At 34.2% G+C, this 17,422-nt stretch overlaps 1 protein-coding gene across 1 annotated transcript; it reads right to left on the minus strand.

Moving 5' to 3' along the window:
- Positions 1 to 1,801: 1,801 nt before the first annotated feature.
- LOC143617278 (ATP-dependent zinc metalloprotease FTSH 4, mitochondrial-like) lies at positions 1,802 to 11,280 on the minus strand. The gene is made up of 7 exons (XM_077089892.1): positions 11,248 to 11,280; positions 10,922 to 11,009; positions 10,575 to 10,844; positions 7,015 to 7,260; positions 5,291 to 5,415; positions 3,691 to 4,167; positions 1,802 to 2,852 (listed from the first exon to the last, which is right to left on the minus strand). Exons 1-7 carry the CDS (start codon positions 11,272 to 11,274, stop codon positions 1,959 to 1,961), a joined length of 2,127 nt encoding a protein of 708 aa, XP_076946007.1. The 5' UTR covers positions 11,275 to 11,280; the 3' UTR covers positions 1,802 to 1,958.
- Positions 11,281 to 17,422: the final 6,142 nt, after the last annotated feature.

Here is a 17,422-nt window from a genome sequence, read left to right on the forward strand (position 1 = left end):
CCACCTTCAACTTGTTGTAGAAGACAAAAAAAAAAAACTAAACACCAAAAAGTTCAACAGTTTCTTTTTCTAATAAAAAACCACAAACCTTTAAAGTTTTTTCATAACCCAAGCTATCCATTTACAATTATGAGAACATATAGATAATCTGTTAGGTGTTAAATAACCTCAAATGTAACTGAAGTAGGGATAAGATTACAAAACAATATTTTTAGTAAAAAAAACTCTAGATATATAACTCGATCTAAACTGAGGAAACATCAACAACCTAAAAAAAAAATTGGAGGCATCCAAATTTCTTTGTGAACCATTTTTCAGATATAAACCTTATTATTTCAAAGAAAAAAAACCTATTTCTTTTAAGCAGAAAACATTTACCCTAAAAAACCTTAAGTTAAAAAAACTTTCTTTTAGCAAAGTATACACATATCTTTAGATTTAAAACCAAGAATTCAAAAAACATTAAAAGAGCCATGAGATAAAGTTGATATAATCAAGTATGGTATATAAGAACGACAACAAACCTTGAAAATATCAACTAAACAATTAGAAAAACAAGCATTTAGGCAACAAAATTTTAACAAAAACTTACGACACATGAAAACAAAAGCACAAAACACCCTGTCTATGATCCATATTGTTTTCTAAAGTTAGCAAAAGTTTCAATAACTACTGTATTATTTGTAGAAGACATGACCATCACTCCACAATCAGAAGATATTCAAACAACTTAATCACGGATCCAGAAACAAAGAAAACAACAGATAATAATATATCATAACAGGATAACGAAGACAGATACACAGTTACTCGGCCAAGCCGCCCTGGAAGAGGATCTGGGAACATCAAATAACCAAAACAAGACAATTCCAGATGCTACTCCAGGGAATTTAATGGGCAAACTAAACATATAACAATTCCTCAGTCAAGAAGTCCAACACTAGCCAACAAATGAATTTTAGAAAAGAGCTTACACTGTTACTTGTAGACTAATTGACCAATTAGGGTTACATAGTCTTCAAACGCCAAGAACAAAGAACTTGTGACCTTCTTATTGGATGAGTGACCAGCAACTGCAGCAAAAAACCAACACCGCTACATCTTCTTGTTGTTTACCCAAGATTGACAGCTCCATCTGATATAAAACCAATCAAACACCAAGAACTAGGGTTATAGTTCTTCATCCTTACCAGCAACCTTTGCTGATTATATCATCCACAATGCTCGATTCAAACCACCCGGATAAAAAAACAAAGAACCCGGATAAAAAAAGAACACTCAAACCCAAAAAAGATTTTTTAAAAAAGGACCTAAACAAGAACATATATTAAACTGAGGTTATAATCAAGTTGATGAAAACAACATAGCCTCTGCGGAGAGCAGGGAGGTCTAGGTTATAACACAATTGAGAGGCTGAAACTAAACTTCAATCATCAGGGAATAGACAACTCAATACAGTGGAAGACAACAAAAAACCCCCGAAAATGGAGCCTCTGTCCGTGTTCTTCCATTAAACTTAACGAACGAAATTTTTTTTTGTTCATGTCCAGTTTGTTTATTATATGGACGAACATAAACGAACTTCTCGCGAAACAAACGTCTTGTTCATTTACAGCCCTAGGCATAAATGACTTCCAATGATGAATCTTCAGATAAGGCATTCCTCAACTACTCTTCATGATATTAAACAATGACTTCAAATAAGGCATCCAAGCAAGCTATGTCATATCCTCTTTTCAAACAAGGACACTAAATGGCATTAAACACTAATATTATTCAAATGGAGGGAGATATAGGGGGCCATAAATGCTACACTTTTGCTAAATTAAAATTATCCGACTTTCTTTATGTCCAAAGATTACTCAAACCTCTGTGTCATCATCCATAAAGATCAAGTGTATAGGCACCATTACTTAAAATATGCACATCAGTTCAAAATTATTACAAACCATCAAATACTAAGACCCCACCGGCGCAATACCTTTCGCTTTGGCTGCAGCCGTAGCAGCACTGGCCGCAGCCGCTGCTGCCGCCACCGCTGCATTTGATGCAGACTGTGACTTCACTTGACCAAGTTGCCGCTCCTGCTGATTCGCCTCTGATTTCAGTTTCGCAAGCATTTCCTTGATCTGTTTCCCCGATAGCGTCTCGTGTTCAAGCAACGCATTTGCAAGCGCATGGTGCTCGTTGCTATAAGTAGTCAAAATATTCTTCGCGTTATTATACGCGCGTTCCAACAACTCACGAACTTCTTTTTCAATTAATAGTCGAGTCTCAGTACTCATGCTTTTTCCATTATCATCATAATCATGAGCCACAACACCGACCTCTTTACTCATGCCGTATTTTGTGACCATCGCGCGTGCAAGATTAGTGGCTTGTTCAAGATCCGAAGACGCACCCGAAGTAACTTCATCTTCACCAAATATTAACTCTTCTGCAACGCGTCCCCCCATACAAACATCGAGGCGGGCCAGCATTTCTTTTCGTGAAACGCTTGTTTCATCTTTTTCAGGCAGTTGAGCCACCATACCGAGAGCCATGCCACGTGGCACAATGGTTGCTTTGTGTACAGGGTGGGCCGCATCCGTGTAAATAGCCACGAGAGCGTGACCGCCTTCATGGTATGCGGTTAGCTTACGAACGTCGTCTGATATAACAGCCGATTTCCGTTCACTGCCCATCATGATTTTGTCTTTTGCGTATTCTAGGTCACTCATGCTTACAGATTTAGCGCCGTCCATGGCCGCCTTGAGAGCCGCAACATTAACCAGGTTTGCCAGGTCAGCACCGGAAAATCCAGGTGTTCCTCGGGCGATCACAGCCAAATCCACGTCATCTGCCTTTAAGATCTGTTGGGACAGAATTCAACAACAATATTAGCAGATATAAGAATTTTACTTTACTTTATAACTAATTTACCCTTCTCAGGTACAATACTTCTTTAATGCTATTTTAATTTTGTAAATATAATTGTTTCTTAAATCACAGTTCATGAACTCTGCGTGATTAGAAAAAATTTCATTCACATACATACAAAACGTAATTAAACTATAAAGAGTGGTTATTTCTAGCGTAAATGACTGGAAAGATAATTCATCTTTTTTGTTTTATGCTCTTTCGCATTATGAAGTTAACATGTATTTTTGAGATACTGGAACTTATTATTATTTCTAGTAAACGTGTTTTATAAAGTTGAATAATATGATCTCTTTTTAGGTTAGTTAGTTATGCACCTCTAAACTCATGTATCCAAACTCATCATCATCATCATCATCATCATCGTACTCAGTATATCCCACCAATAGCAAAGCTATGGTAGGGTCTGAGGAGGGTAAGATGTATCCAAACTAAATCAGAAAAACCGAAGTTTCTTAATTATTAAAATATAAATAAATTCCACCTTTATACTTATATTAGACATTATGAAAAAAATAAGACAATTCGTAAACAATAGATTAAAAAAAAGTACTTAAATCACTTAAGGGTGTGAAAATCTAATACTTTCAGAAAAATGCCAATATATAATAAACTTTATAATTGCAAATGGGTAAACATGTAAATTCTTAAGTTTGAGAAAAAAATATGGTAAAATAGTCATATTATAGGGGTGCATATGATATTTCAATAGGTTTTTAAGGTTATAGATGATATCCACCATATAATAATTTTGTTACAAAAATAAACTACCTTTGACATGTGAGATTCCATGATCTGCCTCCTGCCTTCAACATCCGGATTGGGGACCACCACACGCCGGTCAAATCGACCAGGTCTGATCAGCGCCTTATCCAACGACTGCGGGAAATTAGTTGCAGCAATGACGATAATGCCCTCGTTTTGTTTAAACCCATCCAACTCAACAAGCAACTGATTCAAAGTCATCTTCATGTATTGCTGGTCTTTAGGGTTACGGCTTCCACCAATGGCATCTATCTCGTCTATAAAAATAATGCATGGTGACCGTTTCTTTGCAGCAGAAAAAAGATCTCTGACCCTGCGGGCCCCAACACCAACAAACATTTCTTCAAATTCACTGCCACTGCATGAGAAAAATGGGACACCTGCTTCTCCTGCTATAGCCCGGGCTAACATGGTCTTTCCTGTCCCAGGTGGGCCCACAAGTAAAACACCTTTCGGTAGCTTTCCCCCGAGACGAGTGAACCGCTTCAAGAAGTGAAAACTATATCAGCACACACACATATATACATACAGGCACATAGGCGTGTAGGCTTGTAAACAAACCAATGAACACGAACGAGGCATGTTCATGTTCGTTATGAAAATGAGTGTTTTCATGTTCCTTTATGTTTGTTCGTTAATAGTACAAACGAACAGTTCACAAATGTAAACGAACGCAACTGAATATAGATGAACGGACATAACTGAACGAAAACTAATTAAATTTGGACCTGCGAAAATAAAACTAGACTAAACAGTAATTTATGATATTACAATTTTGAAACATAGAAAAAATAGTAATAAGCCTAATTTTTTTAGTGGATATGTAAACAAACAAGCATAAAAAAAAATAAACAAACGTAAACAAATTTAAACGAACAAACATTCACGAACATAAATGAACGAAACACGTGTTCATGTTCATTCGTTACAACTGAACAAAAAAAAAATTCATGTACATTTGTTTATTTAATAAACAAACTTCATGCTGAAGAGTTCACAACAGAACGTTTGGTATTTACAGGACTAATGGAGTGTCTGGGGCGCTTAGTTAACTCAGATTTTTAAGAAAACTTGGACCTAACATCATGTGTCATTTGCGGTTAAACTGCATGCTAGGTTAGTAGTAAACTTCAAAATTCATTAAAAAGAAACAAATTCTATAAAATGCATTGATTAAAATACAAATTAACAATCAATGATATGCACTGATCAACTACCCGATCTAAAAGAATTAATACCATGTTAGAATAAACTAAAAGAAGAGGAAAGAAAATGCAGTGGGAATTTTAGATCTTCAACTTAAATAACGAGTAAGATTAAACCCAAGCCATAAATAAAGGTTTAACATTTCCGGACTTAAATACATTAAAATATTATTTTTAAATATTAACTGTCTTTTTCGTATAATGTAGATAATTAGTCCAGCACGGTTAACCAGCTTTATAAAACCACCGATCATAAAACGAACCACAGAATGTGGACCGCCAGATTTCCCAAACCTAAAATGGTGCACACTGGACAAGCAACCTCTTTTTAGGTTTGGTTGGCAGTTTTTAATAGTCCTATAAGAAAGTGAAACCTCATCACTCTTTTTCCTTTTTACTACCTTAGGGTCACGAAGATAGTGAACGATTTCTTCCAGCTCGGATTTTGCCTCATCTACCCCCTTCACGTCACTAAACTTTGTGTTAGATTCCATACTAGGCTGCACCTCATCATGTAGACCAAGGCCTGCATTAAACAAGATACCAAGTAACAAATGTGGTTGAGGCCATTAGCGTATCTGCATTACAATAGTAATAACAACAATAGTAGTAGTAGTAGTAATAATAATAATAATCCTGTTATTGCCATTAATATTAATAATATTAATATTAATACTAATTTAATATTAATATTAATATTAATATTAACATTAAAAGTAATATTAATATTAATATTAATGTTAATGTTAATGTTAATGTTAATATTGCCATTAATATTAATATTAATGTTAAGGGTCAAGTTATTCTACAAAGGGAGACAAAAATGAGAAGAATGAGAAGGATTTATAGCCACACAAAAAACCCTTCAAAAAAAATAAAATAAAAATCATAACTCAAAATTTAATAAAAAAACAAAAAAAAGTAAAAACACAAAAATGTTTCTACCTCCTTCCTCGTTCTTAAAAATTAAAAAAAAAAACAACGTTGAGGGAAAAAGATCATTGTGTCTTTTTGTTTATCATTGTGTTTTGTGTTCATTTTGTTGACGTTGTGTCTTTTTTTCTTGATATTGTGTTATATTAGTCAACATTGTGTTATATTTTGTTCGGCATTGTGTTATATTTTACGATTTATTGTGTCTTTTTTTAGTTATAATTGTGTCTTTTGTTCATTTTCGTCATTGTGTCTTTTGTCACTGCATTGTGTCTTTCCAGTGGGTTTTTTTTTTGAACGAGAATGACGAGGGAAACATTTTTGTTTTTTTAATTTTTTAATTTTTTATTTATATTTTGAGTTATGATTTTTTTTATTAATTGTTGGAATTTTTTTTGAAGGATTTTTTGTGTGGCCACAAATCCTTCTCACCCTTCTCATTTTTGTCTCTCTTTGTATTTTAACTTTACCCTAATGTTAATATTAATATTATTATTGTTATATACTAGAGTTAATTACTCAAATGGTCACTATGGTTTGCCTATATTACAAGTTTGGTCCTTAGAATGGTGGACGTTAGTTTTTCCAATTAAGTTGGTGTGAAATGACTAAATTCCGTTAATATTAAGACAAAGAAAATAATAATCAAATAATATATTAAATAACATATTCAATCATAATATATATTATAACTACAGTCTGCACATTTAGCCCACCCCAACCCACCTCCCTACTCACTCCCTCTTAAAGAACATGTGTCTTCTCCAGCCAACACCACCTTTTCCTGCCACCAAACCTCCAGTCCCGCTGTTTGGCTTCTCGGGCCACCAAACCATTTCCTGCCAGAAAAGGTGGTAGTGACAGAAGAGGACAAACGGTCGGAAGTGGTAGCGTGGCAGCCGAATAAAAGTAGTGGTGCAGTGTCCTAATAAAAGTCGTGGTGGCGGGAAAAAACACCGGTTTTGACAGAGAGAAAGAAGATGTAGTAGTGAGGGTTAGCCATGTATGCTATAATCATATATATTACAATTTAATATGTTATATAATATATACTGTTAACATACATTACTTTGTTAATATTAATTTTCTTTTTAGTATTAAGGGTATTTTAGTCATTGACCAACTTAACTAGGCAAACCACAAAAACCATTTGCGTAATTAACTCTATATATTATTATAATATATATAATACCTTTAGTGATTCCTCTATCCTCAATGAGGGCTCCTACACCAGAAATAAGTAGAAAGCCCATGCCTAGAGCACGAACGGTTCTCCATAACTGTTCTTTAAAGTGACCTCCTTCAGTAGCCACCATATGTATGGGAGCAGCAGCAGTTCCTAATACGCCCTCTTTTGTTGATTTCCCGACATTTTTGAAAGCTGAAAGTGCACCTATATTCTCCTCATCGAATGTTGAGCCACCCGAGCTTGCCATTCCTGTAATTTGAGGTTTGATAAAGAATAATCAGCATTAAAAATAAAAAAAAAACTAAGATGGAACTCAAATACTAAAGCTCTAGGTTTGAAATGAAATAGATATTGATATTATAAATATAAGAAAAAAAAAGTATTAAGACAGAACTCAATATTGTAGTTCATCGGTGTAAATTTTGGTAATTAAAAAATTAAGTGAATCTGTGAATGTGGTATACCATATGTACCTTTTACATTTGTTCAACAATCAACATAGTTTCCGCCATATAGAAGTTGAAATTGTAGAAAAGACTTGAATGCAATTCGTAACTCTATAAAAACTTTATAATAATGAAATACTAGTTATTACTTATTCTTGTAGCCAAATTCTGAATTGTAATATAAAAAGAAGTAAAGCAGAGCTAAAACCATTTGTGGATGCACACAAGTTGGATCACGGTACAACAAACTAGCATTTCAGTTACAAATTATGATGATATGAACAAGACATTTTTTGATAACCAGTCATATTTCCAAAAAGTCATGCTCAGAAATTTTGATAATCAGACAGCAGTCATAACAGATAAATGGCATGCTCAGAATTTTTTCAGAAAAGGCACTTCAACTTTTGGAATTAACCAACATAAACTCCTTTAAAAAAGTTAAAATATACATTTTACAAGAAGTTATCACTGCTTATAATGTTTAATGAACAATATTTGAATAACAAACAAGAATATAGGGATGAAACAGTGTTAAATATTTTTTCTCATGTTTTAGGGTAGAGCCAGTGAGCATTTAAAGTGTAAAGGACAACCAACAAATGGAAATATAGATACTTAATATTACATATATAACAAACAGTAGATAAAGAAACGTCAATAGTTAATAACTTACTATAAAAATAGAACAACCAATTCACCGATATGTGTCATGTTCCCCTTAAAAAGTGGCATATAATCAATTTATTTATTGACCTACTGATGCATGTGAGTGTCAACTCTAAATCTTTGTCACTTCTACTGATAATATCCTGTAATATAACTCAGAAATGAAAAGTTTTTAGCTTTCTTGAATTCTCGACTCTCGTTAAAACAAGTTTCTCTTAGTGTTAAAACACACCGCACTGCTAAGACAAAAAGTTATTATAGACCTTCAGTTAATTTACATCACAAAATGAGATGTTACATCCTCATTTTGAGATACCTAACACCATCGATCCATACAGATTTTATAATGAATTAACTGTCCGTTATTCTTAAGATACAGAAAGCATCCATCTTTACAGTTATCAACCTATAACACATCCAAAAGGGTAATTGCTAACTAGCTTCCCGTCCTAAAGAGATGATTTATTTCAGCATTAATATGTGGCTACCAATGTATATAACTATATACATTTTGTGATTTTTGAGCTATACAAGTACAGCATTGCATTTATTTGTTTGCTTGAATCGTAAGTAGGGCTGTAAATGAACCGAACAAACACGAACAAGGCCTTGTTCATGTTCGTTCGTTAAGAAAATAATGTGTTCACGAACGGTTCACGAACACTTACCGAACGAGATTTTATGTTCGTGTTCGTTCATTAACGAAATTAATGTGTTCACGAACGGTTCACGAACACAAACGAACACAAATAAAATCGGCAGAGCCTATAGATTGAGACCAATGTATTCATCAATGTGAATAATGAAAGCTTGTAAACGAATCGAATGAACACGAACAAAGGCAAGCTCGTGTTCATTCATTTAACTTTAAAAGAAAACTGACACTTAATCGAACAAATATTTATGTTCATGTTCGTTTATATAAAAAGGGACATTTGTGTTCGTTTGTTTAAAATATAAACAAACATAACTGAACAAAGATAAACGAACATAAATGAACAAATATAAATGAACACAAATAAACATAAATGAACTTAAATGAAAACACTTAAGACTACTTTTATTCACAACCCAACCTAACTCAACTTTTTAATAAAAAATTAATTTCTCTCTCTTCCACCTACACAACCCCACTTTTTACTTTTATTCACAACTCAACCCAACCCAAACCAATTATTTTAATACATATATCTTATTAGCTTTTAATTTATTCTATATACTTTATTAAAATTAATAAAAATATTTATTTTTAAACAATATTATTTTAAGTATAAAAATCATTAAAAAAGATAATATCATAATTCTATTAAAAAAAACCTTGAATTTTTACAACTATTAAAAAAACAAAATTTTACTTATAATAATATTAAAAAATACATATTTTAAAAGTGCTCCGTTTCTAGTAAATTGATATCGAAATATTCATAAAAATAAACTAAACAAGACTATGGTTTTAGATTTTTGAAATAAGTCATATAATATAAATTATTAAATAAAACTCAAATTCTATAAAAAAAACAAATTGTTTGAAAGAAAAAAACAAAAGAATATTTAATTAAAAAGTGGGTTGTGACCTAGGTTGGGGTTGCAACCCGGGTTGTAGTGTGAAAAGGATTTAATCTTTTTATTTATTCCTTAAATAGTGTCATGACCTCCTAAAAGGTCACCAATAAAAGTAGTATTAAATGAACACAAATTAACAAATATAAAAACCTGTAATCAGATTATCTATCTAGATAATATTTAATTATGTTCTATTACTACATAAACAAACATAAATAAACGTACATAAACGAACGTTCATGAACATAAATGAACGAACAGAACATGTGTTCATGTTCGTTCGTTTAATTAAACGAACACAAATTTTTTGTTCATGTTCGTTCGTTTATTAAATAAACGAACATAAACGAACTTCCGGTCGAACGGTTCACAAATAGTTCCCGAACGTTCGGTTTGTTTACAGACCTAATCGTAAGTTTTTAGGTGCATTCGTCATTAATTTGTGGCTTTAAACACATAATTGTCAACACATGAGTTTCTTGAAGTGTGTTGCTTAAAGTTCTTGTTTTAAAATCAATCTCACTGATAACTACTTCATTGACTCAATCTCAACTGATTGCTAATATGGAGAACAATTTAAAATACATGACTTGCTTAAGTTCTTGCAGTTGAATTCTTTTGACAGCTACTTAATTATATTAAGATCAAATCTTTTAATTCAAATCATTACCGTATTGTGAACTTAAGCATTAAAACTTTCAAGAAATAAGTTATCTTAAAAACAAAATGCTTTAAGCTCTTGCTGTCAACACTTTTCATAGCTACTTGTATTTTGAGTTCAGATTATCATCAACACTTGCCAAATTCCAAAAACCGAGACATGACAATTCAAATATCTTTATAATACTAATCATGCTTTCAGATGCATTAATATAGTTAACTCACCTCGTTGCAATGTCCTGAGCAATTCACTCTCATCCAATCTATCAACTTTAACCAACGCCTTCACATACTCCTTAAGCGCAGAGGAATTAGTATGCAACGAAGGCTGGCTTTCAAAAAGTCTTATCACCGCCTCGGGATCGTTCCTATGATAAAGCTCTCTAAGATAAGCCGCATTACTCGATCCATCTCCATCACGGTCACGAAACTTTCGCGCAAAACTTCCCACATAACTGGACTGAAACCTTCTTTGACCATTCGGAAGCTTATTCGCTGCAAACAAACAATAAATTAACATGAAGCATAGTTAATCGATTACGCACTTAGTGTTTTATTATTAATTAATATACCTGCATCGAATCTGAACTTCTGTGAAGCGAGATAAGACCTAGCATACAAGCTTTTCGCACGGCCTAGCTTCGGGCGTTGCTTTGAGACCTGTATAAGCAAATAATAAAGTAACCCGTTAATCAATTAGCAAACTTTATGGAAACCAATTGTATAAAAACCCTAAAATAAGGAGGCTAAGGTTTCCGTACAATTAATCGTAATAACCAATCAAAGAGGAAATTGGGTAATGAGTAACCCGTAATAACATAGATTGGATGATTTGAAGCAATAAAAATGTAAACTTTATGATGATTGAGATGAAAAACGGGTTGATTTAGGGATATACCTCAAGAAGAAGGCGTTTAAGGACCATATTTGGTGGAATCGATAGATAAATGCGGTTGAAGCACACGTTCAGAGAGGAAGTGATCGGATTGGAGGTGATAGGGGCCGTGAGGCCTGAAAACAAAGGAGGGTTGTGGATTCTGTCAAAACGGCTGTCTTTCTTGTGACTTTGTTTGCTAGTTTTGGTGTTTGTTATTTTATTTTATTTTTTTCCTCACCTTGACGATCTACTTTATGACCGGGTGATTGCAAATTGGTTTGTGGCGAACCTGGTTTGGAACCCAGGTAGAGTTTCTCCTAAAGGGATAACTCGTTGTTTTGGGGTCGTGTTCTTGAAGGAACCTTTTTCTCTGACGTCACCTGACATTACTTGCGGCGCAACAAGAGTCGAAACCCTCTAACGTAACACAGGCAGAATAAAAATTCCATTTAGCTCATATTTGAACTGGCGAGCTCCCAGAAAATCTTACTTCTTATCTTGACACAACCAACTGGGCTAGCCCGGAATGTTTATTGGTTTAATGGTTGTTTTTGTTATTAAGCAAATTGGATTTTAATAATCCAAACTAACTAATTCTAACTTAGTTTATTGCCACTGGTGGTCCCAAATTTAAAAAAAAATGGCTCTCAATGATCCCAGTTAAAAAAATTAACGACGTGAAGATTTTTCTTGAATTTTAAACTGATTTTTTAGGACTATCGGGTGTTTGGGACTTCAAATTAACAAAAATTAGGTTGTTTGAACTTCCTATCAAAATCCATAAAAAATTAGTTTGAAATTCGGAAAAAACTTAACGTCGTTAAGGTTTTTTTAACGGGAGACCATTGAGAGCCAGTTTATTTAAATTTTTGACCACCGGTGACAATAAACTAAGTTGGATTATTATTGACTAAGAACATTAGTTAAAATTATTAAAATCCAATTTGCCTTATTGTTATTTAAAATAATAATGATGGTAAATTATTTTACGTTCCAGGTTTAAATGTCTTGATTATATATTCTAAAGGTTATTAAGTTTTTTTTTTACTTCAAAAGATAAATAAATTGAGAGGGAAACAAACTTGTGTTTGAGCTCGTCCAAAGCTAGAGGTGGATAAATCGGGTTTTTTTTTTATCGGTTTTCTATAAGGGCCCGGTTAGTTAAAAAAGTCAAGAACCAGGTAGGGTTGGGTCCGATTCCATGTAGTTTCGGTTTTTGACTAGTTTTTCCAGCTTTATCGATTTTTGGTCAGGCCTGAATTTTGATCAGATAGAAGTGGAACCGGTTTCCTGTGGTTCAGGTTTGGTTTTAGATCCAAGTAAGGGTTTCTCTAAGAAAATGAAACCCGGTATGTACCTGGCAGGTCCGGTTCTGGTTTGGGTATGCCAAGTTGGGTCCAGAGTTGATTTGTTGTGCATCTTTATCCGAAGCCATTAACTTTTTTAATACAAGAGGATTGAGGAACAGCGTAATATAGGCGCTTACGTCTTACTCATCCCATGATCATCGATATCAATCTTTCATTTTTCTGTAACTTATCATCTCCGCGTGATAACATCACATTTTATCGTCTTTTAAAACATGATTTATTCATATTTTATTTTTTTAATATAAATAATATTTAAATACTTTTAAGCAAATTACAGCAATTTGGAGCTTTGCCATTATGACCGCCACCCACATTGTGAATCTGGCTCCAACTAAAAGGGTAAACAAAACCCCATATGAGATAGGGCATGGGCGTAAACCTAGTTTGTCTTTCCTTAGAGTATGGGGATATGATGCGTATGTCACCAGTGATTCTGATGACAAGCTCGATCTTCGCGGCGTAAAAGTTGTTTTCGTCGGATACTATAACCAAAATGGATATTATTTCTTCTATCCTGATAGAAATTTGATTTCTATCAAAAGGAAGGGTCACTTCCTCGAGAATGAAATTCTCGATCAAGGAACTAGGAATAATATTGTCGATCTTGAAGAAATTCAAGAACCACAGAGAACCGTTGAGGAAGTTGGAACGTCTGATCAACAAGATGTTGTTGCGATACATCAAACATAAACACAAGCATTCGCAGAAGTAGTAGGACTCGCATACCAAATTCTAAATACCTATGACATTTAGATGGTCCTGAAGTCCTATTAGTAGTCGAGTCAAATGACGAACCTACTAACTACAAATATGCTGTCTTCGATCAGGGATTTGAGAAATGGCAAGAGGCCATGAACGTCGAGATGTAATCTATTCATGACAATCAAGTTTGGAACTTGGTTGAGCTATCCCCCGAAGGTCGAGCAGTATGGAGCAAGTGGATTTTCAAAAGAAATTCTAGCATGCATGGAAATGTATAGACCTATAAAGCACGGCTAGTCACGAAAGGTTTTACTCAAACTCAGGGTATTGTCTATGATGAAACCTTCTCGCCCGTTGCTATGACTAAGTCAATAAGGATATTACTTGCCATAGCCGCGGTATTACGACTACGAGATATGGAAAATGGATATCAAACTGCTTTTCTTAATGGACACCTTTCTGAAGATGTCTATATGGTTCAGCCTGAAGGTTTTGTCGATCCTAAATATCCTAACAGGGTGTGCAAACTAAATAAGTCCATTTATAGACTTAAACAGGCATCTCGCAGCTGGAATCTTCATTTTGATGATAAAATCAAAGAGTTCAGTTTTATCAAAAGTGAAGATGAGCCTTTTGTTTACAGAAAGGCTAGTGGGAGCACTATATTATTCCTCATCCTATATGTGGATGATATACTGAATATTGGAAACAACATTCCTTTGCTTAAGGAATTTAAACACTGGTTGGGATCTAGTTTCGCAATGAAAGATCTTGGTGAAGCTGCTTATATTCTAGGAATCAAGATCTACCGAGATAGTTATAAGAGGCTTCTAGGGATAATTCAAAGTACATACATAGACAAGGTAATGGCACACTTCTCAATGGATAACTTCATGAAAGAAGTTGTTCCCATTGCTAAAGGAACCGTGTTGAACAAATCGCAATCTCCAGCAACGGACATTGAAACTAAGCACATGCAAACAATTCCATATACTTCAGCAATTGGTTCTATCATGTACGCTATGTTATGCACTCGACCTGATGTCTCGTATGCTTTAAGCATGACTAGTCATTTTCAGCAAAATCCTGGCGTTGCCCATTGGACTGTAGTAAAGAACATTCTAAGGTACCTGAAAAGGACCAAGGATATGTCCTTAGTGTTTGGAGAAGTGGAAGAAGAGCTCACTGTAAAGTGTTACACTGATGCTAGCTTCCAGACTGACCGAGATGATTCTCGCTCACAATCAGGATTCATATTCACCCACAATGGAGTAGCTATTTACTAGAAAAGCTCCAAGCAGAGTATGGTGGCGGACTCTACTACCGAATCTAAATACATAGCTGCATCAAATGCAGCTAAAGAGACTGCTTGGATGAAAATGTTCATCACTGGCCTCAATGTGGTTCCAAGTATTCATAGACCAATCGAGGTGTTCTATGATAACACAGTTGCCATTTCTCAGGCCAAAGAGCCCAGATCTCATCACAGAGCTAAGCGCATTTTAAGGAAGTTCCAAATTATACGGGAAATATTGGAATGAGAAGACATTATAATAACCAAAGACCTAGCAAACCTGTTCACTAAGCCGATGACTCAGGACAAGCATAACCAACACATAGATGCTATCGGTCTTAGATTAGCTAGTCATTTGTTTTGGTTTAGTATTTGGATGTATGAACTTTTAAACATTTATACTTTTGAGTTCACTTTTGATTTAATGGTTAAATGCAAACGTTGAATATCATAACTGTATTCATTTTTAATACGTTTAAATCCATTAATATTGTATCCTAAATTATCCGTAGTCGATCAGACTCGTGGGAATGACTCTGAATTAAGATTATTCTGGCTTTGGACTCAAGGAGTTGACTTCCAAACTCACTGACCTTATTATGAATGAGGTTGGAAGTAGCTCACATCAATTCATCTTCATGGATCTTAGATTCTTAGTCATAAGATGTTTTGATATTGGTATACTCATATAGTATCCTTAGACCTGAGATGCATATTAGAACTTTCGTTTACTAAAGGCTATTCTTTGATCAGTGTCAACCGCTATTGCGTAACTGCTAGTCATAATGGTATTGGTTGGTAATATTCTGAAGTTCAATGGGAGTTGTGTAGTCAAGATGGGATTCCGTATTCTTACATGATATGTAACAGACAACTTGACACCCTCGTTGATTTAAACTGAATGATTATTATGATGATTGGTATGAGTTTATTAATGGTTTTATTGAGTGTTTGCTGCTGTCCAATTATGATTCTCGGCTAAACTTGTTAGTTCTACCTAGGAATGATGTTAATTGTTAGTGTTTGATGAGTTTTATGGATTGTTTGATTGATGGACTTGAATTGTTATTGTAAAGTTTGATTTAGATATGAAATAGGTTGTGTTTAAGGGCTGGAAATTTTGGTGATTCATTGTATAAACCCCGTGTGTCAGTTAATTAGTTTTGTGTTGATTGATCGGTGCATTGTTTGATTCTAGACTTTGTGTTTAGGGTTTGTTTGCGGTACAACCGTAGGGTTTTGTTGCATGATTTATTGGATTAAGTACAGCGGTTAGACACCTTCTTTGAGACCGAGAGGTGATAGGAAGTTAGGGTTGTCTCATTGCCTTTGCATGCTAGAATAAGAATTGCGCGAGAGCGAGTTTGTTTCTTGTCAGGTTTAGGTGTTTTGAGCGACTAGTTGATCTATTTTGGTTTAAGTTGAATTGTTCCTCTATCCTTGGTTGTGTAGTACTCATTGCCATTAGGGTCGAGTGTTGGTGAGACCGAGAGGTGATCCATCATTAGAACACGTTAGCAATTGTTTCCCGGTTTGGTCGTTTTAGCCGATTTTGAGTAGTTTAGGCTTGTTGAGTGAGACCGAGAGGTAATCCAGTGAGCCCGAGCGATCCTTAGTCGTGTCATCTTTAGGGACCGGTGTCTTGATATCATTCAATCCATTAGCTTGTTAGGCCTACAATTTGATTCAGACCTAGGTAGACGTTTTTCTCCATCCTAAGTTAACACAGTTAGTTCCCCGTTAAGTTTTCTATTTTTTGTAACTTTTGTCAGTCAGTTAGGTTAGTTCAGTTAAGTAATTAAAAATCAAAAACAATTAAATATTATTCTAAGGTAGGTCTTGTCTAGGGTTAGTAATCGATAGCGTCTTACGTGTACACGTGTTCGATACTCGGACTTCCTAGGTCTATACTACTTGCGATCGGTACACTTGCCGGTTGTGTGTGGTTTTAGGATTTTCGTTTTAATATTAAAGCTTAGTTGTGAGGGTCATTCTTTTAAGCATATCCGACGCACATCAAACGTATACAAAAATATTACATATATATATACATATATACATTTGTATATAAAAATATGGAACTATGTTCCATCAACAATAGTTATCTCTAATGATTTGTAAATATACTTTTAATAGATGATAAATAAATAAAATGTTAAGATATTTCTAAAACTTTGAAAAATCATGTTTATGGGTTTCATTTATATGAACATAAGTATTTATCATAACAAGATGGTTATAACATTGTTGTGACATTTTAAAGAATAAATTCAAAACAACAAAACTATGTCTACAATTGTTTATGGTTAAAAATGAAAATTCTATAAAGTTTTGTTATATGAATTTAATAACCATTTGTATATTAAAACAAGAATTTAAAGTATGTTTGGATGAAAGATTGTTATATACATGTTAAAAACCCAACAAAATTTGGTTGTTGATTAATATGAATAGCAAAGTATCAATTTGATTATCAATTTTAGAAACCCCCAATTAGCTATGAATCTTAGATGAAGAAGAAGATGAAGAACAAGATGGAATTTGGATAATCTAACCACAAAGATGATAATTCTTCTTCTTAATTGAGTGGAGACCTTCCAAGCCTTTTAATCAACTCCAAAATGCTTGATTATAAGTGAACACTGTGTTTGTTCAAGTGAATTTGTGCCTAAGTAATGAAGCAAGTTCCTTTGTTTATAGGCTGAGCTAGTTGTATGGCGCACCCCCATGTTTCATGACACACGGCCCCGTGCTTCATGTCAAGACCACATTTTTGTCTTATTAACGAGTCATAAGGACAGCTGGACACGGGGGCGTCTTAAAAGAAGCA

Source organism: Bidens hawaiensis, unplaced genomic scaffold, assembly GCF_021521415.1.
Source record: "Bidens hawaiensis isolate Kalapana, Puna unplaced genomic scaffold, B.hawaiensis_p1.1 tig00053529_1, whole genome shotgun sequence".
Taxonomy (NCBI): Eukaryota; Viridiplantae; Streptophyta; class Magnoliopsida; order Asterales; family Asteraceae; genus Bidens; species Bidens hawaiensis.

Coding starts and splice junctions, on each gene's coding strand:
- LOC143617278 (XM_077089892.1), bottom strand. CDS start 11,274: ATGGTCCTTAAACGCCTTCTTCTTGAG. Junction 10,845..10,921: donor GAAGTTCAGATTCGATGCAG/GTATATTAATTA, acceptor GTTTGTTTGCAG/CGAATAAGCTTCCGAATGGT. Junction 7,261..10,574: donor GCTCAGGACATTGCAACGAG/GTGAGTTAACTA, acceptor CTCAAATTACAG/GAATGGCAAGCTCGGGTGGC.